The 27,558-nt window shown below is 45.0% G+C and overlaps 1 protein-coding gene across 2 annotated transcripts; it reads left to right on the forward strand.

The window, feature by feature from the left end:
• The first annotated feature begins 5,406 nt into the window (after positions 1–5,406).
• kank3 (KN motif and ankyrin repeat domains 3) lies at positions 5,407–26,737 on the forward strand. 2 transcript variants are annotated; one of them, XM_076022685.1, is made up of 13 exons: positions 5,407–5,522; positions 17,623–17,692; positions 18,420–18,538; positions 18,696–18,779; positions 19,023–20,789; positions 21,084–21,186; positions 21,279–21,515; positions 21,595–21,685; positions 22,336–22,555; positions 22,920–23,065; positions 24,489–24,689; positions 25,581–25,682; positions 26,122–26,737. In XM_076022685.1, exons 4-13 carry the CDS (start codon positions 18,743–18,745, stop codon positions 26,182–26,184), a joined length of 2,967 nt encoding a protein of 988 aa, XP_075878800.1. In that variant the 5' UTR covers positions 5,407–5,522; positions 17,623–17,692; positions 18,420–18,538; positions 18,696–18,742; the 3' UTR covers positions 26,185–26,737. The 2 variants fall into 2 exon arrangements, with proteins under 2 accessions (XP_075878800.1, XP_075878799.1); XM_076022684.1 differs by lacking the exon at positions 18,420–18,538.
• Positions 26,738–27,558: the final 821 nt, after the last annotated feature.

Raw genomic sequence — 27,558 nt, forward strand, 5'->3', positions numbered from 1 at the left:
GAAACTGCCAATAGATTAATGGATTACAAAAACCATTGCTAATTGCTGCTCTTATCGAAAGTCGTGTCAATTCTTGTTTGCTCTCACAAAAGAGAGAGAGAGAGCGAGAGAGAGAGCTGAAAGAGAACCACCTGTACTGAAAGGACGGGGGAGGATGAGATTCACATGTCGGTACAGGATGACGAGGCTCGGCCATGCAGAGACAGTCATTTCAACTGTAGATTTTATGTAACTATCTCAGTTAGTTACGCAACTAGTTATGTATTACGTAAACCGGTTCTGTTCACAAGTACCTTTTTCGCCAATAAGCCAAATATGTAATTACATCCAGAGACGAAGAAAAAAATAAGGACTCAGAGATTCATGTGGTTTCTGGTAGAACTGGATCCTCCTCGTAATCTGGTGATGTTGAAAGAAGAACCAAGAACACCTCCTCAACCCCAGGTGGTGAAAATATGTTGTTTTTTTTTGTTGTCGTTGCCTGAGGTCGGCCCGCCCTGGTTCGTTGCTTCACCTGGCATTATCTCTTGCAGCAGCAGATAGTGCCAAGCTGTTGCTCCCTTGCTCCCAGTGATCCCAGTCAACCTGTCAATGTTCTGCTTTGAACAACAATGGGCGAATGGACGTCCACGTTTTTATTGTCGCGGCCTCCCTAAACATATTCTGTGGGCTCTTTACAAGATGGGTATGTAAAATACAACCAATTTAACCGGCAACCTTTTAATGTAGAGAGTTATTTCTTTCTAGTATCATCTGTAGTACCTGTTAGTGTACCTGTTATATTGGTTTCAACTCTCCATAGAACCTCTTCTACTTGGAGGAAGTGATTTATTACACTTTACCGGGGATACAATATGATTTTTGAAAATTTTCAAATGGATTGTCGGACCTACTAACAGGTCAGCGGAATGCCTCACCTCGATGACAGACACTGTAAAAGTCCCGCGTTATGAAAAACTCACTTTTGCCAATTTTTGTCACTCGCCTGTCAGTGAACTCGCCGCAAATGACAAAAGTTTTGACGGCTCTTCGCTAAACCAGACGTTGTGTCAAGAGAACAAACTGTTTCCCGATTGCCGCTGTGTGTTTCAGTCTGTTTAACCTTTACAGCAGGTACACGAGACTTGAGTTCAACCAACCTGCAGCTGTACGAAACTCCCCATAGACCTTTGGTCCTGGCATCGCTAAATCAAATAAGACCCCGGTCAGACTATAAATAGTCCGTAACATTTTTTACATCTGAATATTAGAAACTGGTCACCTTTTCCCGCATTGAAAAAAGAAAAGTGCCGCCAATTTGTGATTCATCTTAAAGAACGTACAAACTAGCAGACACAAAGTCCTCTGAACTTTGTCTCCGTTTTAAAAATGAAACCACAGCTGACCCTCTGTTGGGTTAATGATCAGGTATTACACACCGTCTCAGTTCGGATATTTACTCACATGGAGCTTTACTGGTTCACTGCACTTGCCATCTCATTACTTAATCCTGTACTTGGCCCTGACCCCCGAGAACGGTCAGATTTCTCTTTTAGTGCTTCACCTTTTACCCAGTTAGCAGGAGGGAAGCCCCGGTGTGGAAGAGCAGCCCCATGTTCAAGACAAAGATCTACTGAGACAAATTCCTAGCGTGGGATTGTAGAGTTCAGTCGGGATTTACAGCTTTGGAGTTTACTATTTTTGTCAAAAACTTAGTTTTCTCAATTTTTTTTTTTTTTTTATCCCTGAAGAGCAGAACACATGCAAACTTTCATGTACTACCCTTATCATTTAGAATGTCTTTCACCTGTAACAGCAAAGCTTCAAATATTTGATTCAAGATGTTTCTTTTCTCTCTTTGTCCCTAATTATATTATCGTTTTTTTGTCTAGTTAAAAAAATCAGTGTTAATGTGCTTCAGTGTTATGTTGACAATGTGTTAGGTCATTAGGGAGCTACTAGGATTTTTTCCCCCATTTTTTTTTTTAAATTCATAATTTCATTTCACTATAGTCCTCACTGTTGCTTTTGAGAACACGCCAGGATCTCTTTCACCACTGCAACCTGAAGATGCCAGATTGTGCTGTGACAAACTGAGACCGCACACAACGGCAGTCTTTTTCTTGTTGATGCTGTTTATAAAGTAAAGAAAATGTTTAAAACGTGCAAACTTGCACAGAGAAAGGACCATTAATCATGACTTCAATTGATGACTGCAGCTCATGTTTCTTTGAGTGCATGAGGAGTTTCTGTCGCCCCTCGAACCGCCTTGAAACCGAACCCTGTGTGTTTACTACTACGTCTTTGTGTTTGGCCCCACCTTGACTCTCCTGGAGGCCCTCAGAAGTAGAAAACATGTTTATGCTGCCAGTGTCTCTGGACTTTGCTTCACTTTCAGCTTTTGACAGACAGACGTCCTCCGACCTCCGTCCTGTCAGTGCTGCTAAGCTGGGAAACGACTTTACGTGCTTTTGTTCTCCTAATGAGCCGATGGCCTCCAGATTAGTTGTTTTTCCCCTCCTGCTTATCGCTCGCAGTGTGTAAAGCTTATGTGGGTTTATTGTATAATCCTATTGCCTGCTTGATAAGATTGAAAACACAGACAGATAGTAAGTGGTTAGAGTTAAGGGCGAATGAGTAAAAAAATGGAAAAATGTCAGTGTAACATCCCAGTTCAACTCAAATATTCACAATACAAAATATGAAATGATCACTTTTTATCCTGTCGTTGAAAAACATCTGCAAGAGTTTGTTCTTGGTGGAGCTTGTTTGTTGAGTTTTTGCGGCATTCTTGTTCTTAGCTGTAATATTTGAACCATGTGAACCAATGTGACAATTCCTTCACCAGGTGTGAGGTATTTTCTCTGTCCAACAAGAGTGGTTCATCAGCAAAATCTGCTGGGAAATATATCATGTCGAAACTGTAGTCCTGCGTCCGAACACTCCAACAGAAGAAGCTGGGATACAGAATTTAGTGGGTATAATCCATAGTAAGGCTGGTGGCTTCTTCAGAGGTTTTGCTGCCACCCTGTGGGCAGAAAAAAAGAAGAATACTTTTCTAACAATCTACCTTCTTGTTTACAGCAACGCTGAAAGTCTTTCTCCCACTGATCTGTTTCTTTTAATCTTAATTTCAGCCCAAAATAACTCATAAATCCGATTACTTTGAATCGATTGACAGTGCAGCAGAGACCGGAGCAGTCGGACTCTGGTTCTGCACTTGCCCGGATATTACAGGTAAAATGTAGGTTCGTAAAGTCCAATATTTACTTTGCAGTCAAATGGTTCTTGTGACATAATATATTTTTTTCTGCTGGAATTATAAATGTTTAATGGTGCTGTTGTGAGCGTTACGAAACGAAATTGTAATTCCTTTTATTCAGTCACCACAAAGATTTAGTCAAATCATAAAGACTCTCAATAGATTCCTCCACTTTTCATGCATAGTTGCGATGTCACAAAGAGTGCCGATGGCTCTCTGATGCAAGTCGAGGACGGGTCAAAACACCAGGTTTCCAAAAAACAAAAACATTAACAGAGGTTTTTAATCAGACGGATAAATAATGAGACTATGGGTCGGATCTCGTTCGCTGTGAGTGTAACTTCCTAGACAGAGGTCAGAATAACCTGGAGAACAGAGCCGTCCCAACATGTCTCAAAGTGTACAGCATTCCACAACTTCTTTGCGGACGGTCATTAGCAAACTCATGTGTAAACGTTCATGAAGGCAAGCGCTTAAACAGCGGAGCTGAAGATCACGTCCGCCTCTGAAACTTCACACCACCACTGCAGTCTGTCATGGAACAGTTCGGATGCCTGTCACTCACTTTAAGGATCTCCGTTAATGAATTAAAAGGCTGTGCGACGAATCAGTTTTCCTGTGCCGCTCCGAGAGGGACATGTAGTGCATTGTTCAACTTCAGTTGAGATGTGTGTTGTTGACACAGAGTCAAGAGTCAAGAAGACCTGCCAGTCTCTTTATTGTTCCCTCGGGCCACCAGTCACGAGCGTTCCTTCATGTCGACACAGAAACATGAAGAGGCAGACAACCAGGGTTCAGCTGGTTTCACTGTTCTTTCCATTGGGAAGCCAGATAAGACCTCAAAAAACAAACAGACAGACAGACAGACAAACAAACAAACAAACAAACAAACAAACAAATCAGAGCTAAATACATTCTGCCTTTCTAGGTTTAAAACAATCTAATATGCGAAGTGTTTATGACATAATGTATACCAGAAAAGAAAAACACTCATTTGTCTAATTAAGATCTTCCCATCAAATATGCTTGGGGCTACAATTAACAGTAGTCTGATCAACGTTACAAATGATACTATAACTACTAGCATACTTTGCGTTGACAACCCCAGCTATCCTGAAAGAGAAGTGGCGCCATCTGCTGTAGGATGGCACACATTACAGCTTTTGCAACAGTGTTTCTGCCCGCTGAAAAATGCCAACTTTCACTGTCGGTGCGTTTCGTGCGTTTCAAACCAAAGAAAAGTTATTTCACTGCCGTTTTACTTTTAGACCAGGAGAGACCAGTGGAATCGTACTGCAAACCAAGCAGCAGAGAAAGAAACAAGGCTTAAGAAACGGACTCTTCACTCAGACTGAGTGAGTCGTCGACTCACTTTGGCGCCGTTTGACCGAAATGACGCTGAAACAACGCCCATCTGACGTCACAGCCAAGTCAAGTAAAGCAGCTCGTCGTTGGGTGATAGAACTGTCAATTACAGTTTACTTCCAACTTGCAACAAAATCAATTTCACCGAACAGTAAGAGGGAACTGACAAAACGGAAATGACGGGTTTCAAAATAAGAGCACTGAAAATCAAACGGTAGAAAGAAAACATTGTCACGGATGCCGATAAAAAAGAATTCTAAGATGAATGTATTAGCTATTGCTAATTTAAGCTTATAAGGTACAACCTCATAAACCAATTTTTAATTTTATATTTATGTTTTATATATTAAATTCTAATTTTTATAATTAGAATTGGAAATGTTATTTTCCAAGGGAATTCACAGATGCTGACACTTTAATTTAATATGATCAGACATAACATCAGTGCAGACACTGGACCTAAACATAAGAAGAACATACTGCATGATTTTGTCTATGAAATATTCAAGTGTATATAAAAACATATCATCTTAGAAGATATCATAACCTGCCTGTATTTTGTAGTTTTGTTGTAGAGCTTGCAGGCCAAAACTATATTATTAATCACAGTAATATCACATAAGTACTCGATTGAATACAAAATCTGAAGTACCCCCAGAATACTAATTATATATTTAAAAAAACCAAAAACCAAAACAACAACAACCAAAAAACATAAAGCATGCGTGCATAAAAGCAAGTCAACGAGACCGTCCGGTTTTACGTTGAAATTCAAACGGAACGGAGCCTGTTGGCCAGAATGCAACTTGACTTGAATCAGAGGCGCAGGAGTTGTTTCCTCTCCTCCCAAACTTTACTTACCGTCTTGGAAAATCATGTTAAGTCGCAGTGTGTCAGGACGGCGAGGAGGCAGGAGGTAAGGATGAGCCCCAGGCATCGCCTTCTCACGCACGAGACCGATCATTAGCACATTATCCCCGCACTGATCCGCTGCGCGAACACACAATTAACACACTCGTCAGGCGTCTCAATTAATTATTAGTAGTTTGGCCTGAATATCGGATCGCAACTTTTGCCGTTGTCTCCAATACGCATGGTTGGGAAATCACCTCTTGGGGACGTTAGTGCTCATTCTGCAATAGGACGTCTGAAAATGTTTCGTTTAAACGTTTCTTTTTAAGGAAACAAATTCCATGCTGTTGCTTTTGGAGTAACGGGAGTTGGAGATTTGTCATCCTGGGGCTTTGTTTCTGCAGTTTCCATGAATGGTGCCAAAATTGTGTCAAAAGACAGCCGCTCTATTTATAAAAGTCTCCAAGAAGCTGTGATTTATTTTTCATCTGTCTTTAGTGATCTTTGTCTTTAGGAATATTTCCGTCAGAATTAAACAAATTATTGCAATGTCCATGCGTTTCGACTTGGGGGAATCCTTTCTTAAAATGTCAAATCTAAGTTTTTTTGCTCTCTGTCTCTCTCTGTTATTCATCACATTTCTCAGCTTGATGCCTTGTGCATTTTCTTTTTACTTTCTGTTGTTCTTTGGTTCGAGATCTTTTGCTGTTCGCAGTGTGAAACGTAAGACTGATGCATTCCCACTTTAATGAATCAGCCTGTGACACTGGGTGGGAAAGCCCCCCCCCCCCGCTCTCTTCCGTCAGAGGAACTGACCCAGAGATCATCTCTTTGCGGCCGTTAACTCATCAACTTGTATTTTTTATTTTGTGGTGTTGGATGATCAGACCCTGAGTCACTCGGCCAGCTGTAGATGTTTTGAAAAGTTCTCAGCAAGACATTTGAAGAAAAAGGATGGGATAGGAAATGCTGAGAGTGAAGACTCTTTAAAGAACTTTCTATCAGGGAACATGACAGATTAAAGGACCGTCATGACAGTGTTGCTGAGGTTGAGGCTGAATCCCACATTGGATATCTGCCAGTTCGCTGCAGTAGATTCCAGTTGTGAGTTCGCTCCAGAATGGAACTGCTTCCCTGAGTCTGAGCTCAGGTTTGGACATCCTGATCACTCAACATGACTCAGTCTGTTGTCAGCAGATCGTCCGCTTCCGACAGATACTTCTTTCACTTGTCCATCACTGCTAAAAAAAAAAAAAAAAAAGACAGGAAGCAAAATGGCTTTGAAATGTGGAAGGCAGACGAGTCAGGGATGATATGCAACAGCCACCTCAGTTAAACTTGGTGAGACGGCGGACTGAGATATTTTTGACATGTCAGCCGAGCTGACGTGCTGAACTACGTTGCTGCAGTGTCTCTCAAAGCTTGCTGTTGAATCCTTGTCTCATCTGGTCAACTTGAAAACAGGAAAATTGAGTGTCAGAGTGTTTTTGACATTTACTTCATTGAGCCAGCTGTCACGCCAACACTGTACAGACCAATTCATTTATCTTCTGGGAAAGGCGAAAGCTCACTGTTAACCAAGACTGAAGTGTTTGTCTTGCTTTACGTTAAGATTTCACAGTTAGAAAAATTAATTTTTTATTTACTCGCAGGTCAGGGCGTGACCCTGTGTGTTAAATGTTAAGAGGTCCCAGATTTGTTTGATGAGGATTCAGAAGTTTCTGACGTGAGAGCAGCGACTGACGCGTGATTATTGAATTATTATAAATGAACTGAAAACAATCTGGATGTCCCCCCCCCGTTGTGCTAATGGGCACAGTTCTGAAGGTCTCAGTGTAAACTCTGCCATCCCGTCATACTGCAACAGGACTCTGGGGGCTTGTCTTACTGCCTTCAGCTCTAAAATAGACTCTCTGTGAGGGCATTTTGGTTGAGAGGGGAGCGTTAATACCTGTCCACTGTTTGTGTTTTCTTTCTGTCATGCAAGTGTACTTAAGTCCTACCTGCACGCTTTCGTGCGTGTTTTCGAGTCTGAGGCTGCACAGCTTTGGGTTTGTCCTCACGAGGGTCGCGGCCGTTTGATAAGCTCGCATGCCGTCGTATTTTTAGCCTGATTACGAGTGGCTGCAGTTTTAGCAACGCAAGATTGTGGAGCCGCCGAGTTGCATTGCAGCGAGCGAATGCTGGCTCTTGATGTGCCAGCGCAGTCATATAAGCGACAAACTTGTTCTCACAGGTTGGGGTGTCTAGTAAAGAAAAACATAGAGCTAAAGCGTCGGGAAGCTCCAGCTGTGATTCTCTGCACATGTTCCGTAATGTTAGTTCAGTTTCAATCTTCAATGTTCATTTTCCTTGCAAACTTTTCTTCCATGCCGACTTTCCAAGATGAAACAAAGTGAAAAGTTCAATTTTAAGTTTTTGATTCTCTGGCATCAATCTGGAACGCCAATAAGTGAGATAGGATTTTCAAGTGGCCACTTCGTAACTAGCATTCTGACTGAAAACAGCCAAGGTTTTATTGATGAGAGACTGTAAGTTAATGTAGTGGGAGGTCAGAACACAGTCCTGGAGTTGTACCATTATATTGCTTTACGCTGCAGGATATGCAATATGCAGTGTCCTCATTTCATTAAACATAAAATCTCCTGTTTTTCCAACTATATTCATTCAGCATGATTACTGCTTTGGTCACATGACCCAACCTATATTTCAGATCATTTGAAATTCCATCTATTTAGACGGTTGAGATGTATTCAAACCATTTGCAGGCTGTGGCACGAAGAAGAATTATCGCCTCGCTTTGCACCAAAGCACTGAGCAGGCAGCAGCGGCGGATGAAAATGTTTATCATCGGCTCCGTGAAAGTCGCTGCAGTTTGTTGACAATTCTGACACTCGGCCTCTACCTCTCTGCTCCGAGGCAATTAGCCTCAAGTGTCTGAGCCACACAAAATGCGATAGCAGGAGGCTTTCCGTCGTAATGAGGAGGCATCGGGGCTTTGAAAATGGAAATTGCCACTTTCAGTGTTTCGCCGCGTTCTTTTGATTTTTGAACGGCTCTCTGAAAATCCCCACTTGAAAGGTGGAGAAGATCCTCAAAGGTGTCCTCACTGCGAGGGAGACATGGGGTTCGTTTTCGCTCAGGTTTTAGAAGAACCGAGGGGAAAAAAACTTCCTGAGTGGATTGTTGCCCATTGGCTTCAGACTGGGTAGCTGGACTGGACAGGAAGTCCACAGCAGAATTAAACAAATATTTAGTGCAGTGTAGATGAGAAAATTGTTGCATGGTCTCAAAAGTCTGGAGACATATTTGATTGTTTGCGCAATAAAACAATAAACGTTGATATTTACAGGAATTGGAAGCAGAACTTCAGCTGTTTTTTTGTCTCATGCCTTCACGTTGTTATGCAAAACTTAATAAAACAAATGAAGTATTTAGGTTTTGTATATTGAATTTGATAATCATCTCGAGATCTGAGAAGTGCTGAAAGGAAGGTCCACATGATGACTGTAGTTTTTTTTTTTTTGTAGAAATCTAGTTTAACAAGTTAATCTCATAATGTCGAACTTGTTAGATGACATTTTGAATTTACTTTTTTTTCATCTAGACTTCATGGGACATTAATTTCGATCTCTTTGATGTTACATAGTTCCGTCCCGTAACTCGACTTTGCACAAACATCTCAGATAAACTCAGTTATCCTGAAACGTGGCAACCTCTCCTTCCCCAAACCAAATTACACTTGAGTGGAATCTTGTGTGCCTGAAAGCCACATCAGCTCCAGTAATGTGGCAGACCTTTTGATAGGAGGCACTAACTTACTTAGCTCAATGACATTAACATGGGAAAACACCCAACTGTTTACCCCCGTCCGCAGTTTGCGAGCACCAGCTTCATTTGTTTTTCCTCCCCTCACTGACTTGCAGAAACTGTGAGAGTCTAGACTGGAAGTTTTCTAGCAGCCGACAGACTTTGTTTTCAGACAGCAGGCGACAAGGTCGGATCTCGTCTGCCGGACAACCAAACTGCTGCGTCGCTGCTTTTGGAAACACTGCGTGTCGGCACGAGGCCACAATCCTTTTAAGCTCCATTTCCAGCTTTGAAACAATGGAAGTGCTTTGCAACAAACTAGAAAGGGAGAGCCTTTGGTTTTGTGGTTGCACTCAGACTCCACAACACCGTCTTGTCCTCATTCTTTCAGGGCCGGTGGCTGAGTTCGAGCTTCTTTGGGGGGAAGTGGAGGCGACGCCTTCAGCTCCACTTTTAAAGCGGCTCCCCAGACTCTTTGCAGCGCACAGATCTATCTGTGTTTACGGGCTCAAAGAGGCTTGTGTTTTGCACAGAGGTGTGTCTGGAAAAGCACTTCAGCCCTGTGAAGTCATATGAAAATGTTGCTACTTCAGCCTTGCGGGGTGAAACAAACCTTCTGTGTCCTAGTTTGTGTCCGAGAACTTTATGTTATTTTATGCTCCCTCTTGTTTTGTCTGTTGCAGAACAGGGTGTCTACCAGACAGTAACATTAAAAATGTTGGCTGCGTTACAACTAAATGGAACGTGGTTGCCCTCAGTCGGATGGCAACGTGACATTTTGTTTAAGAAATAAGTCACTTGAGGTAACTTTGGGGTCTATTTTGGCTCCAAACAACTGGTCACATGGCGCTGCAGGACCATCCACTCGGCACCAAGTTTTATTTTTGGCCCAACAGCAAAATGTTTGTACCTCTCAGGAAATTGACTGTTCATTAATTATTATTTTAGGGAAATTGAAGCAGTTGATGGTTAGCTGAGTATTTCCTTAAAGGGATAGTTCACTTTTAATGAAATCCTGCAGCGCTGGTGACATTTTCTTATCTGCAAACCCCTTCTTGAGTTTCAAGAGTGGACAGAATGGGAAAGGAATTGTTTTTCCATTTCCTCTTCTTTTCCCAAAAGTCCTGCCACTAGTTGCTTTCAATCAATCAATCAAGCAACCAATAAAGCAATCCTTTGTAAAGTTCTAATTCACGATTAAGGACATCTCAAAGTGATGGCACACAGACTTTAATTTCCCGGTTCCTGTCTCCCTTAATGTTGTGGTCATCACCTGCCAGTGAGACACAAAGACTGCAGCCGTACCTCACATATATATTGATAGTTCAAGTCGAGAGATAAGGTGGGAGAAGCTCCACCTGCACAGAGGGACGATCCCTTCAACGGGAGGGAAAGATCTCCCTCAGCGGTTTGGGCTGACATCAGCGCTTTGTGAACTTTGAGTGGAACCTTTGAAAGTGAAGCACGTGAATGCTTTTATTCACCATTCATCATTGACGAATTAAATGGACCAGACAGTAGCACTGGGAAAGACGAGAAACACACACGAAGACTTTTCGCCTGAGAGAGGTTGTTTGCATTTATTTGGTTTAGTCAGTTTGGCCAACACGTCCAGATCCTCAGCGTGGCCACAGGAGAAACGGCTGGCCAACATCGCACTCAAGAGAGACTCTGAGCTCACACACTTGTGTTTTCCAGAGGAGCTGCTCGGCGTTGATGAAGGTGTACTCGCAGGGGCTTTGGGACACGTTTCAAAGCATTTCAAAGACCTACGCATGTCCTTGCCTTGTTATTACCTCGGGCCTCTTCATCAAAGACATGCAGAACTGGTATAATTTCCACCAGCAGAGGAAATAACACAATAATAAACACATATTTCATGTGAAAAAAAAAACGCAGCAACAGATGACATCTGGACCCGTCCTGTAGTTTTGACAATCACACATCTGCGTCTGCTGATGAGAGAGAGAGACAAGTGGGTCACAGTCTCTTGTTATAGGTCAAATGAGTGTATTTTGCTCGTTACTTCACAGCAACTTCAGCTTTTTTCCCCTCACCAGCCGGCCAGCAAGGCACGAAAATAATCTAGAAGTCCTTTGCTTGATTATTTTAATCATTTGTTGGCCGGGAAACAGCCGAGCTGCGATGAGTGAATATCAACTCATTTGCACAGTTAATGGCTTTGTTTTGAGTGTCTGCAGGGACGGACGGGCCCCACGAGTCTGTGTCTTTCCACGGTGGGAAAACAAGATCCAAAATCCAACGTGACCTCAGAGTTGGAAACGGAGCAATTGGGGAAAACTTGATTTGTACGCCGTGCTTTGTTTGAGGGAGGGGCAGTCGGCCTGCAGCCACGGGACTGCCTCTCAGCTGACTCCACCAGGCTGCTGCTGCTGCTGCTGCTGGAAACACAGGCTGTGAGCAGCTTGACGCTTCCTGTTGCTGTCATCCTTTTAAAATCCTCACAAACCCTGTAATATTGCACTGTTTATAACTCCATTCCGTTTGGTTTTTGCATTAGTGATTCTTAGTTTGTCCTTGAGGGGAAACTAGTCCAGAACTAATATGTTGTGACTGAGTAAGTGAAGGAAGTTTACAGCAGAACTACTTCGCTTTTACCGTGAAATTCCAGTTTCCTGTGGTAAAACATGGCGTTTACAGACCTCCAGCAGCTGTCCCACAACAAAGTCTTAAAACATTTTTTTTTTTTTATCCGTCACAGAACATTTCTCCTCCCTGAACGCCGCCTCAATCCCGTTGAAGGACATTTTAGAACGCTGTGATTGAAGCGCCATCAGAGGAGCACGACTATAAAGTGGATATTTTCCCTTAAAGCCCGAGCTGGATGTTGGCATCCAGTCACAGGGGCCTCCTTTTATCCACTGTGAGGCTCTACAGAGCAGAGCAGCTGTTCTCAGCATCTCCACACGCGCGCACACACACACACACACACACACACACACACACACACACACACACACACACACACACTGTTGGAGCTCTCTGCAGCCAGAGCCTTCATGTCAAAATCTCAGCAAGTGTTGCACGTTCCCAGAAACTTGACAGAATTTGCTTTGTGACATTCGGAAGGGGGCGGCGGTGTTGTGTCGTCGATGGTATGTAGAAAAAAAAAAAAACAGGGAGGCCTCAGTGAACATTTCGAAAACAGCGTCGCCACCAAAGAAGCATAATGCCTCATTGTGGAGGCTGAATGTGGCTGATTGTGTTTGCTGGAGAATCTGGAAGGAAGGGGCGGCGGTGGTGACGGGGGTGTGGGAGGTGGGGGGGCGGGGGGGTGGTGATGGTGGGCGGATGCATGTGATGTTTGAAGTCAACCTGATTGTGACAGAACAAGAAGGAAAAAATCTGATTGCTATTATTGATTGCTGAGACGGGAAGCAAGACGAGTGCGTTGTAGAAGAAAAATGGTGTGTGTGTGTGTGTGTGTGTGTGTGTGTGTGTGTGTGTGTGTGTGTGTGTGTGTGTGTGTGTGTGTGTGTGTGTGTGTGTGTGTGTGTGCTACTCAACAGTGAAAACACTCGAGTGCATGGCCAACAACTGATGACATGTTATTTAACCTCAGCGTGATGCATCATGTGATGTCGGTATCTGTTGCTGTTGACTGCAGAATGCCCGAGAGAGGAAGAGTGTGTGCGTGTGCATGTGTGTGTGTGGGTGTCAGATCGACTCTATTTGTTCAGCTCTCAATTTCTGCTTGTCTTCTCTCTGGTGCCTTCCTGCTGCTTTCAGGAAGCAGCTTTCAGGATGGCCAATGGGTTTCCTGGCAGGACCCCCCCTCAGTTCCTATTGGGAGACAATGGGAGGTCTGCTGCAAGGGCATGGTGTGTGTGTGTGTGTGTGTGTGTGTGTGTGTGTGTGTGTGTGTGTGTGTGTGATGAGGGGAGATTTATTGAGGGAGTAGTGGGCTTCCCTTCAGGAAACTCCAGATTTATCCCACCAGTGGAGAGGTGTGTGTGTGTGTGTGTGTGTGTGTGTGTGGGGGGGGGGGGGGGGGGGGGGGGGAGGAAGGGGAAGGGGGTGTATTTTTATTTTATGTCTCTACAATCTTGAAGTAACAGGACATGAGAGAAAGCTTTGCTCTGCCTCGACCAGTGATTAATCTTAAGATTAACTCCTTGGTTTTAGGTTCGGGATGAGCAGGAACGAGAGTGAAAGTTCTAAGAGACGCTTGTTTACGCTGATGTGCCGTTTCCTCTTTGAGGGACCAACAGTGGAGCAGAGGCTCAGTGGTCATCTGTGACACTGGAAAAGGAAGTTACTCAGCCGTCTGCGGAACCTTTGTTAGCATTTCAGAGCTTCTTGTCGTGGAGGGAAGGTATTTGTGAGGCCCTTTTCCTGGAGCTTCCTGTCTCGGGCTGAGTAGAGGTAAAGGGTCAAGGTTCACTCTTGACATCATGAATGGAAGTGGAGAAAATGAACCTGACTTCAGGGGGGCTTGTTATGTTTTTGTGCTGTGTGTGTCTGCACGGTCTGGATAAGCTATGAGGTGACGTTTGCGTGTTCGTATGGAAGAAAATAAGGGTTAAACACATGCAAACCTTTTCTAACAACTGGTGTCAGTTTGACTCAGCCCAACCTCATCTCACCTCTCTGGTCATCTTGAAACATTTCTTCACAAAAAAAAATCATTGTTTCCAAAAATACTCAAAATCAAGCACAATCTCAGAGGAAGGTGAGGCTCTCCGAATGCCACCAGTACCACAGTACCTGTGTATCACAAGGCTTCCTTCACCTAATGGCAACTCGCACCTCGCATATAACGTCACTGTTTTATTTCTCTCTATCAAGTACACGAGGCTCTGTGCTGACAGCCATGTCACACCCATGATAATAAACAGCATAAGACTGCGACTTTTCAGGCAATTTTATCATATTGTTAAAAAAGGAGTTGCCCAAAACTCATCCATGTTGTTATCCAGGACTGAGAGTTTGGGCAGACGCTATTATTAAGCATTTTAACAACTCACTTAATCAGTATGATTTCCCAAACAATCCCAAAAATAGTAGATTGTGTGCTATTCCAGGCTTTATTGCCATGGGATCAAGTTTTGCCTCTAAAAATAACCCAGTGGGTTAGATCAGGGGTTCCCAAACTTTTCCACGCCATCTCCCCACAAACAACATCAGCCTCTGGCCTGGGACATCCACTTTTAGAATGATTTTTTTTCTTAGTTTGTTTTTCTACGCAACAATTGTTACATTTGTTTAAAATAAGAATACTATCAACTAACATGTTGATAATTATGGCCCTGTAAAGCCATACGACTCCAAGACCGATGTTTTGAACTGGCTGTCAATCATATGATATATTATTATATATTTTATTTATTATTATTAATATTATTATTATTATTATTATTGATAATAATAATAATAATAATAATAATAATTACATGAAAATTAGATTATATGTGATATTAATAATTCAAAGATCGTTTAATTCTCTTGTTTATTTATTCAGGATTTAGGGTAGGGAATTGTGTTTCCAATCTCAACCCCAACCGTGAACCTAACCCCAACCCCAACACCAACCCAAAACCTAACCCTAATTTGGTGAGCGTGACAGTCCCCTGTTGGAGACTGTAAGATATTTCTGTGTAGATGTGTTCAGCAGGATGTGTGTTCAAATGTCGGAAGGGTTTTTCCCCCTCACGTCACGCAGCCAGAGAGGCAAAAAAAGTTTCTGTCAGCGGGAGGATGTTGACTTTCAGCCCTGCCGTCCGTCAAATCCTCTCCCTTCTTGGGAAACGTGCTGCTGTATGAGGATGAAGTCACTGTTGAAAACATGACCCCCCCACCCTGACAGCCAATCAAAACTTCCCTTTAGAAGGAGGGCCAGGATTTACCCTGGGACAACACCGATGACTTTCAAGTCTTTTTTTTTTTTAATGTAAAAAGATGCTCGTTTGGACTGACTTTTTTAGAATTCGGTTTGCATGATGCTCTTTTGCCACTCCAGTTTCACTCGTTTCATGTGATGTTGAACTTGTGTGAGGAGCATCAGATTTGTCTTAAAAATCACTGCGAGGAAGTGAAGAGTCTTCTTTATTCATGATGATCAGTTGCATATTGTTCACTGTAGTTTCACACGTGCTTAGCTTCGTTTTTTTTTTTTTCCTAATCACACTTTTTCAGTGCGCCTGGCCTGATCTACTTCAGTCCAGAACATGAGTGTGAACAGCGATTCTGGCGCTCCGAGGAACAAATCTTTCTCTGTTCACATCCAAATCTCCACAGCATTCACAAGACTCAAGTGTGTGCGGGCTCTGACAGACAGACAGACAGACAGACAGACACTAATGTGTTGGTGTTTATGCAACTTTCACAACATGTGTACAGTGTTTCACGGGTTTGTGTTTCCACATGTGGTGCCTATGTGTTTATGGGTATTTTTATCACTTTTGGCTTGTGCAACTTTGACAGTGGCACTCAGCTGTGTGTGTGTGTGTGTGTGTGTGTGTGTGTGTGTGTGTGTGTGTGTGTGTGTGTGTGTGTGTGTGTGTGTGTGTGTGTGTGTGTGTGTGTGTGAGAGAGAGATACGACTGTGTGGCTCTCAGCTGGTCAGGACTCAGGGTGTTGGAAGGAAGGAATGCAGCTCCTCTGTAATTTGCTCTCTGTCATTAAATTGGAGAGAAAAACAGCGACACCCCAGAGGACCTGCGTGGGGTCGGAGTGGCGCACAATGAAGGATTAATTGTGCAACATGTTGTACAGTTTAAGTTGTTTGTTTTGAAAGGATACAAAACTGCCAGCAAAGCACTTCAGTCCGCAGGCAGGGCTGCATTTCTTTAGATTTAATTCCTCCACTTCTGATGTTTGGCATTTTGTGTCAGAGCACAAACCTCAGGTTTGAAAATAAGGGAAGGACTCAGTCTAGGCTTTGCCTTTCGCTTGCTTCACTCTGTAGCCTGCGAGAGCGACAACACACGGTTCTGTAAATCAGCACTTGGTTTTGATCCCTTCCAAATATGTGGGTCCAACAAGGAAGCTGTGGGAAGCTGTAAACAGAGGGCTAAATGAGCAGAGTGTTTGTGACAAGTTCTTCACTCTACTGGAGCCAAGGATGGTTACAATATGGGACTTGGAACAAATGTAATGCCAATTCTGATTTAGAGATTGATTATCTTGTTTCAGTCAGTCTGCACGGGAGATGTTTGAACTCAGTTTTAAAGGATTTTAACAGAGACGTGGCAGTAAAAAGTTACCTCTGAATAAGAACTACAACAAGCTCACAATTGTATTTGTATCTTAGGTTTGTACGTGCGTTCCTTTTTGAATATAAATTAGTTGACTTGTACCATCAGACAGCAGTTGGCTTGAACTGCAGACAACCTGAATATGGCCATATCTTGACAAGTTCTGACTAAACCTATGCTGTAATTCCATAAGAATGCACACTACCTCTCTGGCTCAGGCCCGAGTAAAGCAACTGGCAGAGGACTTTTGCCTTTTTCCGTCCGTGTTTGTGAAACTGCGTTTTCCCCAAGCAGTGGGGCAATCATGTTGACTGCAGCCCGACTTCAGCGAAGCTCTGAGCAGAAACAGAACCATCGGCAGGAGGAGCAAGACGCTGAGCAGAAACCTCGTTATCGTGCTCGGGAAGTTCTTTACGTCTCACAAAGGGTTTTCTTAAAGCATCACAGGACAGCTGGCGATGATTGTGTTTGAACGTTGAGGTCCTGACTGTAGACATCAGTCTGTCGTCTGCCGTCTCAGCTGACACACTGTGCGTGTGTGTGTTTTTATAGGCTATCAGTAGGTAGTCAGCTCGAAGGGAGGCCGGCGCACTGCCACAACATGTGTTAGGAATGTGCCCAAGGCTGCTGGGTAAACACAACTCTGTGCGCCGTTGTGTGCGTCTGTGTGCTTTGCATAAACTTCAATGAGAGGTGCAGGTATGTCGGGCAGTAAGTGGTTGGGCGACTCATTGACTCCATTCTGACAGATTTGTTTGATTGGGAGCGGAAATCTGTCCGAGAGGCGGCGACTGTCTGTGACCCACACAAACCCGCAGCTCCACCTGCACGGCCCATTGTCAACATTCACACCTGCGCTGCGACAGCTGAGGGTCGGGTCGGGCGCACGCCTCCCTGCCACGACCCTAAAGTCCAACCTGGAAGCTTTATCGGTACTTCCTCTCTTATTGAGCGACGTCACGTCTTTTATTGGCACTGAGAGAAAGAAACGCGTGTTCCACCAGTCACCCACACTGGGAAGGTTGACGCTGTTGGCCTGCGTCTACCTGCAGATTTCAAAGGGCACTCTGAAGCTTGTTTGACAGCTATGAAACATCTGACGGCCTGTTTTGTTTTTTTCCTCTTTGTCACTGTCAGGGCTGAGTGGAGTGGGCAACCAGCCTGAACTCCAGCTGCAGGAACTTCTGTCTGAGCCGCTGACGAAAAGGTAAAAACATCCTATCCGTCCACACGGCAATATCTTCTTGACCTTTTTTTTTGCAGAAGTTTGTGTATTTATGCTTCCACTTTTGGTTCGAACAGAGCAGGAGGAGAAGACAAGCTACAAACGAGGAAAACCTTGAGCGTTTGTTGATACTATTTAGACAATTTCAAAGGGGCGAGGGGATGAACCCCTGCCCTCCCTGCATTTCACCTGCCCGACAAGTGTGAATAAATGCTTATTATGCCAAAAGGAAATGACAGATTTCACAGTCGGGCAGTTTTTACGGCGTGCCTGAGCTGTCTTGCGGCGAGGAGAATTGGAGGGTGTGATGCTGTTGTTAACGGATCAGCAGCTGTCTTGTGGTTTTTGGACGGCGCTCGGCTCTTTGTTGTCGACTTTGTTCTGCGGTGTTTCACTACTACTGATGGTTTTTTTTCTTCCATTTTTGTTGTCTCCCACCGCTACGTGCCAGGAGTTTATATGCGCGTGCGCACACACACACACACACACACACACACACACACACACACACACACACACACACACACACACACACACACACACACACGGTCACACTTGCGTTCAAATAAGACCGACAGGAGAGATCGATGCATTCGACACCTCACAGACATACAAACACTCAGAGGAGGGGCAGATAACGTCGGGCGTCTTTCAACGCCTGCAAATCAAACAAGAGGTTAGTTTATCGCAACTTCTTTATCTTTGCAAGGAAGGGAAGGAAGAGAACAGAGCATTTTCTTGGAATCCAACCACAGCCTGCTGCCAGCGCTTACAACCCAGAAAAAAAACGAAAAACATTTCCAGGCATCCTCATCTGTAAACTTAATGGTTTGTAAATATATTTCCTCTGAAAAACAAATAAGATAATGTGGCTCTCTTGAGAAATTGTGATTAAATAAACTTTTAAGCAATTTAAACCTCTTGGACAAACCACTGTTGTTTTAGACCTATATCCTCTTCCCTCCTCCCTCTCTGTTTACTCTAGCCGGGCACTGAGTTGATACTGTGAGCGGTGGAGACTCCTGAACAAAAATGACTCAGTCAGTGCAAGTCAACGCCAAGCTGCCGGGTAAGTGAGGGAATCTCTTCTTTCGGTCTATTCTGCTACATAACGCTAACGTTAATGTGAGATACCTGTTATTTCTCTGTCAGCCTGTTAGCGGTTGTGCAAGTACTGTGTCATACACTCAGTTTATACAGCCAAGATTTCATCAAACACGAATGGAGAAAACGCAAAAGTTGAAATACCTAACAAAAAAGCCCATCAGGATGCTTGGTCCTATTTTTAACCTGCATGTTTTCCTTCCTTTAGATCTGGGCTCTCCATTCATTTACAGCAGCCAGGATGAGTCGGAGCAGCCTGGCTCCTACTCTGTCCAGACTCCGTACGGTTTCCAACTGGACCTGGACTTCCTCAAATATGTCGAGGAGATCGAAAGCGGCCACAATCTCCGCCGGGCACCTGTGGGCTCCCGACGCTCCGGCCGGGGTCTCAGACTTTCCCATAGGAGTCCAAGTGTTGGAGGGCGTACAAGCGGCTGGACATCCACCGAGTCGCTGTCGTCGCCGGCAAGTGAGGACGGCAGAGTTCCTCCGCCGCCGCCGCCTCGCCACCGCCTAGGCTCGGCCCCCTGCGAAGGCCTCGGTCTTTCCCCCGTGGCCCTCGTGAACGTCCCCCCTCTGTCCGCTGGAGCAAAGGTGCCACCCCCTCCGCCTCAGCGCAACCCCAGAGTTGAGCGGACTCTGCTGGAGACCAGCCGACGGCTACAGCAGGAGCAGAGCCACCAGCACCAGAACGGCGGCGGGCGCTTCCAGCTGGCGGATCCTCCGAAGCAGCTTGCGCCGTCTCCGTCCGCCCAGTCGCTGCCCATCAAACCCAGCCCTTACACCTCTGGTCTCAGCACCCCGGCTGCAGGCAGCGCCATGACGCCGATCCCACCCAGCCAGCTGCAGACGGTGAGAGAGCAGATGGCCACGGCCTTGAAACAGTTGAAGGAGATGGAGGAGAGGGTCAAGGGCGTCCCTGCGCTGGAGCGAGAGTTGGCCAAGCTCCGTGCAGAGAAAGACATGCTGCTTTTAGCTCTGCAGGAAAAGAACGAGGCTGCCGAGATGGTCCGGCAGAGGAAACCGTCCACAGAGTCCTGCACCCAGACCACAGAGACCCACAGCGACCACAGTCAAGTGCCTCCTGTAACCTCACCAGGGCACAAAGGTCCTGGGAAATCTAGTGAGCTGAAGAGGCTAACTGAGAAATTTGAGGAGAAAGCGAAAGATTCTCCGCCCAAACTTTTAGTGAAAGCTCCAGAAAAGGTGCCCGTCGTTGAGAGAAAGTCAGTAGCTGTTGGAGATGACCGACCAATGGACTCTATTGTTTTCTACTACAGCCAGGGCCTAAAAGATGCATGTGAAGGCACCTGGGTCAGCGTTGGTGACAGAGGCACGGGGACAGATGTTCCGTCAGTTCAAGAGAAAGGAACACAGAGCAGAGTGGAGACGCAGGAGGCCGAGGTTTGGGTCATGGAATCCCTGCTCGGCGTGACGACTGAAGCACAGCGGGAGATTGACACACTGCAAGACACCGTTAGATTCCAGCAGGAGTCCATCGTTGCTCTTGAGAACCGGCTGAGTGCAGCCAACAAAGACTTCATGGTCCTCAAGAAGCAGATGGATGAGAAAAACACCAAAGTGACCTTTGAGAAGGGTGTCCTTGCAAAACCAGACATGGTGCATGTCCAAGCAGAGACCCTCGCTCCCACAGTGGCACATGCCTCAATACTGTGCTGTCCTGATATGACCGACGCCTGTGTGGGAGAGAGTGTGTCAGTCTACCAGCTGGAACAAGGAACCCAGACTGAGGCTGCAGCAGAACCAGTTAAACCAGCTCCTGTTCAGCTGGTCAGCACCGGTTGCCAGTGTGATGACTTAAGCAAGGAGGAGACAGACGGGCGTAAAGTGCTGAAAAAGAGACAGTTGACCATCGCCGACTACAAAGTCTCACCGGAAGAGGAGGTGGTCAGCGTGGCAGAGATGAAGGAGGAAGAGCAAGGAGAGAAGACTGCAGCCGGCAGCGCCAAGACGGGTGAGAAACCGGAGGGGTCAAGGGTCGGGGAGGTTGTGGGGATTGTCTGGGAATATGTCTCATTAGAAATTCCAAATCAGACCCACATTCAGTTCTTTTCTTCTCAACTCTGAATTGAGTGGCCCAGCCTTCAGGAGTAATCATCTAAAAACAATCAGCATAGGTCGTTCTCTGTTTGCAAAAGAAATCCGCAGATTCCACTGGGGGTGAAGAATCCTCCAGAATGTTGTTGTTGATGTCGTTTGCGCAGAGTGGCCAGTCTGCTCAATCTCTCTGCTTCCTCCACGGTTACAGGCATGCTGAAATCGATCATGAAGAGGAAGGATGGCAGTAACTCCAGCGAGAGTCGTAGCACAGGCAAGAAGAGCCTGCAGTTTGTTGGCATCCTGAACGGAGGGTGGGTACATAGGAACCCCAGTAGAAACTCAAATCTAAATCACTGTGAGACCTGCGCAGGTTGCATGGCAGTAAAACCATTGTTTCCATCAGGTATGAATCTACGTCCAGTGAAGAGGAAGAAGAGGAGGAGGATGAAGAGGACGAGGAAGAAGATGGGAGCTCGTCTGTGGAGAGTGGAGAAGGTGAATGTTTGGACAGCACGGAGGAGGACGAGGCGGCACTGGAGGAAACGTCTGAGGAGGAGAGAAACGTCAACCTGGATGAAAGTGACACCGATGAGGAAACGTTGATGGCATCAAACTACTCATCCGATGGTGTCAAGGAGAAGTGCGTTGTTTTTGTTTGTGAACACACCTTAGATGCTAGTACGTGAGCGTTGCAGAGTTTAACGTCTCGTGCGTCCCAGGTTCGAGTTGAGCTCAAAGATGCGCGAGGCCTGCCTCATCCTGAAGCACCACCTCAACGATGACATCAAGACGCTGAAGAGTAAGGAAGTGGTGCGTTCCTGCATGTTTCCTCGCATTCACTGAGCTGCGCGTTCACGCCGCACGTCGCTCGTGCGTTATTAGCGGTTGATGAAAGCTGGAGATGTCCATCTTGTTTGGGGGCATTTGCTGGCTAACGTTTGTTGAGAACAATAGGGACTTTGGATAACAATAACAGGAGTCCAGTGTAATAAATGGGCCAGGAAGTTGATCATTGTTGACGTCCGTAGGGGAAACACTGATACATATCTTCATTATTGTTCATTTGGCAACAGTGGGGATGTAAAGATCACAGCTGGTCAGCTCTGATCCAGTTCCAATTCATGTGCTACTTTATTGATGTAAAAATAGCATACAGGTTTTGAGTGGGTGTCTGATGATTTGTTTCTTTTGGCTGTTGAATTAGCTGAGTTAGCCAACTGCTAAGCTACTGTTAACATGCAACCAGTTCACAGCTAACTACAAAATGTATTTGGATCAGTGACATGAAGCCTCCCTTTTTTTCTCTCCAGTGTGTGATCAGTAAATTGAACCATAACGACTTCCTATACTGGTATTGGATGAAATCAGATCCTCTCTAGCTAGCGGAGATGCACCTGTGACGCTAAAATCGTGTCAAACGTATTTGTGAGGTAGCCACAGCTTTCCGCCCTCCCCTCCAGCTCTCCAGCACTCACATGGTCCAGCTTGAGTGGTTCCGCATCTCCAGCGGCAAGATGGCTCAGCCGCCGCGGGTCTCCGACTACCTGATGGCGTTCTCCGAGGTGTCCTCGGTCCTGCTGAAACACGTGGTCAACATGACAGACGGGAACGGGAACACAGCCCTGCACTACAGTGTGTCTCACTCCAACTTCGGTGTGGTGGAGCTGCTGCTTGACACAGGTCCGTGACAAAACCGTCCACACGGTAACCGTTAAATGTCCATTAGCGTTAGCAAGCTTTTTTTTAAATTTTATTTTATTCACGTTAGCACCAAGGTAGCTTTAGGCTAGTACTTGAAGATTGAGTTAAAGCAACTGGCATCTTCAGGTGCAAACATTGATATTTTATGGTGTACATCCCTCACCACCTATCAAAACAAATTGCACCATGTAATAATTTTTTACATATGAAGCTTGTACAGTACTAAGAAGAGCCAATTCTTATTCAATTCATTCTTTAAGGGACAGTGAAGTGTCAAACGTGCGCCTACATGTTGATCGTGCTTGTGCTGAAACGTGTGTTGACGAGACGGTGCCCCCTGCAGGTGTGTGCAGTGTGGACAAGCAGAACAAGGCCGGCTACACGGCCATCATGCTGGCTGCTCTGTCTTCTGTGAAGGAGGAAGAGGAGGACATGGCTGTGGTCCAGAAGCTCTTTGTCCAGGGCAACGTCAACGCAAAGGCGAGCCAGGCAAGTTTGAAGTTTAATTTTAGTAACTTGTTTGTTTGTTTGTATCTGAAATAAAGTTTACAAAAAAAAAGTTTAATTTCTCGAAACTATCAAAGGTTTGCCTGTGGCTCTTTCTATGGTCATTCAGGTCATATTTTATTTCTGTATGCACATCCTGCATAAGGTATTATAATTGAGGACATGTTGTTCTCGTGTGTGTGTGTGTGTGTGTGTGTGTGTGTGTGTGTGTGTGTGTGTGTGTGTGTGTGTGTGTGTGGAAATGTTTGTGCAAGCAGCGATAACACAGCTCTATGTTAAGTTGGAGTTCTCCCCTCTAACAGTATCAGCCATGCAGCAGACAAGAGCAGGAAGGCGTCTGTGAGATGTTGGTCGGCTCCATCAGCTGGAGGTGTTTTATCAACCGGTCTGGTGATTTTTGATCAGCTGACTCTGTTCACTGATTTCACTGAGATACATTGGACACGTTGAAATGTTAAGGTGGAGAAATGCAGTCTAAAAGGGAACATAGAACAAATGGCACACATCAAAACTAAACAATAAACAGTACGAGGACCGTTAGCAACTGACTTGACTTTAGTTTGCAGCAAAGACACACAGCCAGATGTGTAATTTGGTTTTGGGTCTGTGAGCAGTTCTGTCTCTCCGCTCGCTCTAATCGGGTTGTGTTTCCGTGTGTGTGTGGAGACATGGTGTCTGGCCGGCTCCTGCACAGCCAGTCATGGGACTTGGAGTTTATTGTATCACTGGCTATAAATTCAATAACAGGCGCTGACAACAACACAAGGCACGCAATGCAATTTGAGTTTGGAGTTGAGTGTGTTTTATACTTGGGGTTTTCTCAAAAGTTTTTTTTGGTCAAGATAAATTAAAAAAAAATTGTAGTTGATTTTTTTTTTTTAGGGTGAATCTAGTCTGAGTTTGTTGGACTTGATGGAAACATGAGAGAGTACATTTTCTTTAAAGCAAATCTCAACTTTGAGTGGAACTCACAACCTACAACTCACACAGTTGCAAGTTATTCCTGTTTGACCCCAAAAGTCAAAACTGAACTACGTGGAAAAAGGGCTCTTATAATTTTTGCTTTCCTATACTAGAAAGTTTCTAGAACACCTTAGAAACTTAACAAGCAAGAGGACATTGAATGACTTGCTCTTCCAAGATGTTCTGTAGCTGTTCTGCCTCATTTGTCTTTCTTCATGCAGTGGTAGTCTGTGTTGACGAACACTTCTCACATTGTCCTGTTTTTTTTCAAGACACATACTCTTTAGTTTGAGTACAATAAAATTCACAGAACCATAAAAAAACAACTACTTTTGTGATCGAGACAGGAGTTGCTCAGTCAGCACATTTCCATGCGTTTCCTTCGTCGTGTACACCAACGACCTTGTCGACGCCGCTAACGGCTTTAACCCGACCTTTGCAGGCGGGCCAGACGGCGCTGATGCTGGCGGTCAGCCACGGGCGGCTGGAGATGGTGCGGGCGCTGCTGGAGTGCGGCGCCGACGTCAACGTGCAGGACGACGAGGGATCCACGGCACTGATGTGCGCCAGCGAGCACGGCCGCGCCGAGATCGTCAAGCTGCTCCTGGAACAGCCCGGCTGCGACATATCCATCATTGACAACGTAAGACTTTCGCACTTCACTTCGTCCACGCCGCTTGCTGCGTTCACCTCGGGGAAGCCTTCGCACACACATTCCTCAGGTCCACTGCTGGAAGTATTTGAGCGTGTTCTCGTCTGGGATGGAGATTAATCTGCAGTCAGGAAGCGACTCCCCGCGGGACGTCAGTCAGCGCGGTTTCCTCTGGTCGTCGCCTCTTTCTCTCCCTCCGCAGGACAGTGTGAGAGCTTCAGAGTCACGATGGGCTTAGTTTCAACAGCTATCGGCGGGGCCGCTCGCCAGTCCCCTGACAAAGAGCCGCAAAGCACAACAGCCGGTGTTGCACAGAACCACGTGCCCACACTGAGTACAGGCTGATTGCGTTTGCGTGGCCGTCCGAAGACTGGTGTGACTTTCCGATTTAGAGTGAATTCACAGACGGACGGATCGAGGCCTTGAGGACTCGCCTGGCACACAGACACTGGAGTATTTCCACATCTGTGCCAGAATGGCGAGAGTGTTTCAGCGCAGGCGGCCTCAGGATTAGGTTTCAGTGCAGCACAGCTGGGCCCAGAGGTTTGACCGTGAGCATTCCTTTAGACAGGCCACCCCATATTTTATGGTTTGGTTGAGAGAGAGAAACATTTTCACGCAGTGAATTTTATAACTTTGAGAGGCTGCCTCTCCGAAGTATCTCATTTTGAGACAGATTTTAACACAGAGAGGTGAAAAACTTGACTCATGCTTAACTGTAACGTGCAATAAGTCTTGTTCCAAACATGCAACTTGTGTCTCTTTAAGCTCACTTCGTGTGTGTGTGTGTGTGTGTGTGTGTGTGTGTGTGTGTGTGTGTGTGTGTGTGTGTGTGTGTGTGTGTGTGTGTGTGTGTGTGTGTGTGTGCTTCTCTGAATGCAGGATGGCAGCAACGCTCTGTCTATTGCACTGGAGGCGTCTCACAATGACACAGCTGTGCTGCTCTACGCCCACATGAACTACTCTAAGACCCCGCCGGCTGTGGTGAGTAGCCTCCCCCTCACTCCCAATGCTGTAGATACATTGTTACATTTGTGGATTCAATCGCCGTCTTTGAAAACAAAAAAACAATCCTACTAGAAAATTGCCTGCCATGTGTCTGCACTCAACGGTAGCCGTTCCTCAGTAGTTCTAAAAACTCGAGTTGGGGTGTGAGCAGCGCTCAAAGAGGGCGCACTGCTGCCACCTACAGGCGTAAACACACTCCTTCTGATTGCGCCACAAGTTACGTCTGGTCATTTTTCATTGCCGATCACTCTCTGAAATTCACTTTACCTCAACTAGTGTGCCATCAATTCATGAAAGATTCAATTAAGAAGATTCTGTCCCTCTTACTTATTTAATCAGAGGCAAATTGAAGTGAAACAAACAAAACAATAGTGAAATATTTCAGATGATGTCAACACTCTTCTTTGTCTTTCAGGGAAGTCCGAAGGCCCAGCCAAGGAGTCCCACCAGCCAGCAAAAGACGTGGCCCTCAGACTGACCGGATCAACTCCAGACACGAAACTGAACTGGTTTTGAGCTGGAAAATAAAGGCTCCACTGGAATTCACCTAAATAGAAAACTATGTATTTATATATTGCCATTTGTCCTGCATTTATAAGAACTATTCATATGAGAATATTATTTTTCCATGAAAATGTTTGGCTGGATATATTATGTACATGACTAATATAAACTTGCTGTATTTTTTCTGTAAGGAGTTGAGACCTCACATTGTTATTGTTTGCACTTTGCTAATATCTCATTAGTCAAGAGCTGCACACATGTTTGGCACAGCCTGTCTACAGTCTTTGTTCATATAAAAACAAGCAACATGACAAATAGAAACCAACACTGTTTGTGTCTGAGTTTTGTTCCTGTCAGTATCATGTACACAAACCTCACAGCTCTGTGCTACCCTCAACCTTCCTGTTTGCCCTGCCTCTGCCAATTTTCATTGCCTGCACTACCTTTGCATTATAATCCTCTAGAAATATGCAAAATTTGTATCTATTCAAATTTGAAATAAACCTTTACATCATGTGTGATAAATACATTTTGTTTTTCTTTTCTTTTTTTTTTGGTTGCATTTTTAAAACCAAGCCATTGCTCTTTGCATGCTAAAGACGGAGTTGTGAAGAGCAGACCTTTCAATCTTCTAGCTGCTCTTTCTCACACATGCACAGATTTGAAACAGTAAATCTCAGCAGAAGCTGACCTCTAAGCACTTTGATCAGACAGGGCAGATCGCTCACTTTGTCAGACTGCTGACTCTGGTATCGGAGGCCCAAGGTTTGAGTCCTGCACCACAAAAGGACAAATGAAATTTAGCTTCACTTCATTCCAGTATGTGCGTATATAGAGGAAGTTATACACCACTAAAAAAGGATGGGTAGCTTACTGGCTGGGACTGCTGACTCTGGTGCAGGAGACCAAGGTTCGAGTCCTCGTCAGTACAACTAAAATGTAGCTAATATTATATGTGTACCTTCTTGAGATACTAAAATACTAAAACAGGTTAGGTAGCTCACTGACTCATGAGAGACCAGTGGATTTTTGTTTGATTTAATGATTTTTATTAGAAGGAATGAAAAAGATGATGTAAAACTAATGATTAAAAGGTAAATGGTAAAGACAGAAGGGGATTGACACAGACTGGACAGTTTGGCATCAGACCATAGACACTCGACTGACCGCTTACCACCTGCCATACAACAAAGTGGCCACTAGGGGGTGCTAATGAGGTGGTATAATTTCATGCTGAAGCATGAAAACATTTAATGTATTTGTGCAGCCTGCTGACAAGACAGTCAGCAGGCAATGAGATTATGCAGTGTGAGATTGAACCGTAATGTAATGTATTTCGAGGAAACAG

Source organism: Nelusetta ayraudi, unplaced genomic scaffold (genome assembly GCF_046127955.1).
Source record: "Nelusetta ayraudi isolate G7.1 ecotype Tasmania unplaced genomic scaffold, CSIRO-AGI_Nayr_v1 ptg000013l, whole genome shotgun sequence".
Taxonomy (NCBI): domain Eukaryota; kingdom Metazoa; phylum Chordata; class Actinopteri; order Tetraodontiformes; family Monacanthidae; genus Nelusetta; species Nelusetta ayraudi.

Excerpts from the sequence above, each read along its gene's own strand:
- kank3 (XM_076022685.1), top strand. The coding sequence starts at position 18,743 with ATGACTCAGTCAGTGCAAGTCAACGCCAAGCTGCCGG. Across the intron at positions 18,780-19,022 it reads AGTCAACGCCAAGCTGCCGG|ATCTGGGCTCTCCATTCATT; the intron begins GTAAGTGAGGGA and ends TCCTTCCTTTAG. Across the intron at positions 22,556-22,919 it reads GGAGCTGCTGCTTGACACAG|GTGTGTGCAGTGTGGACAAG; the intron begins GTCCGTGACAAA and ends TGCCCCCTGCAG.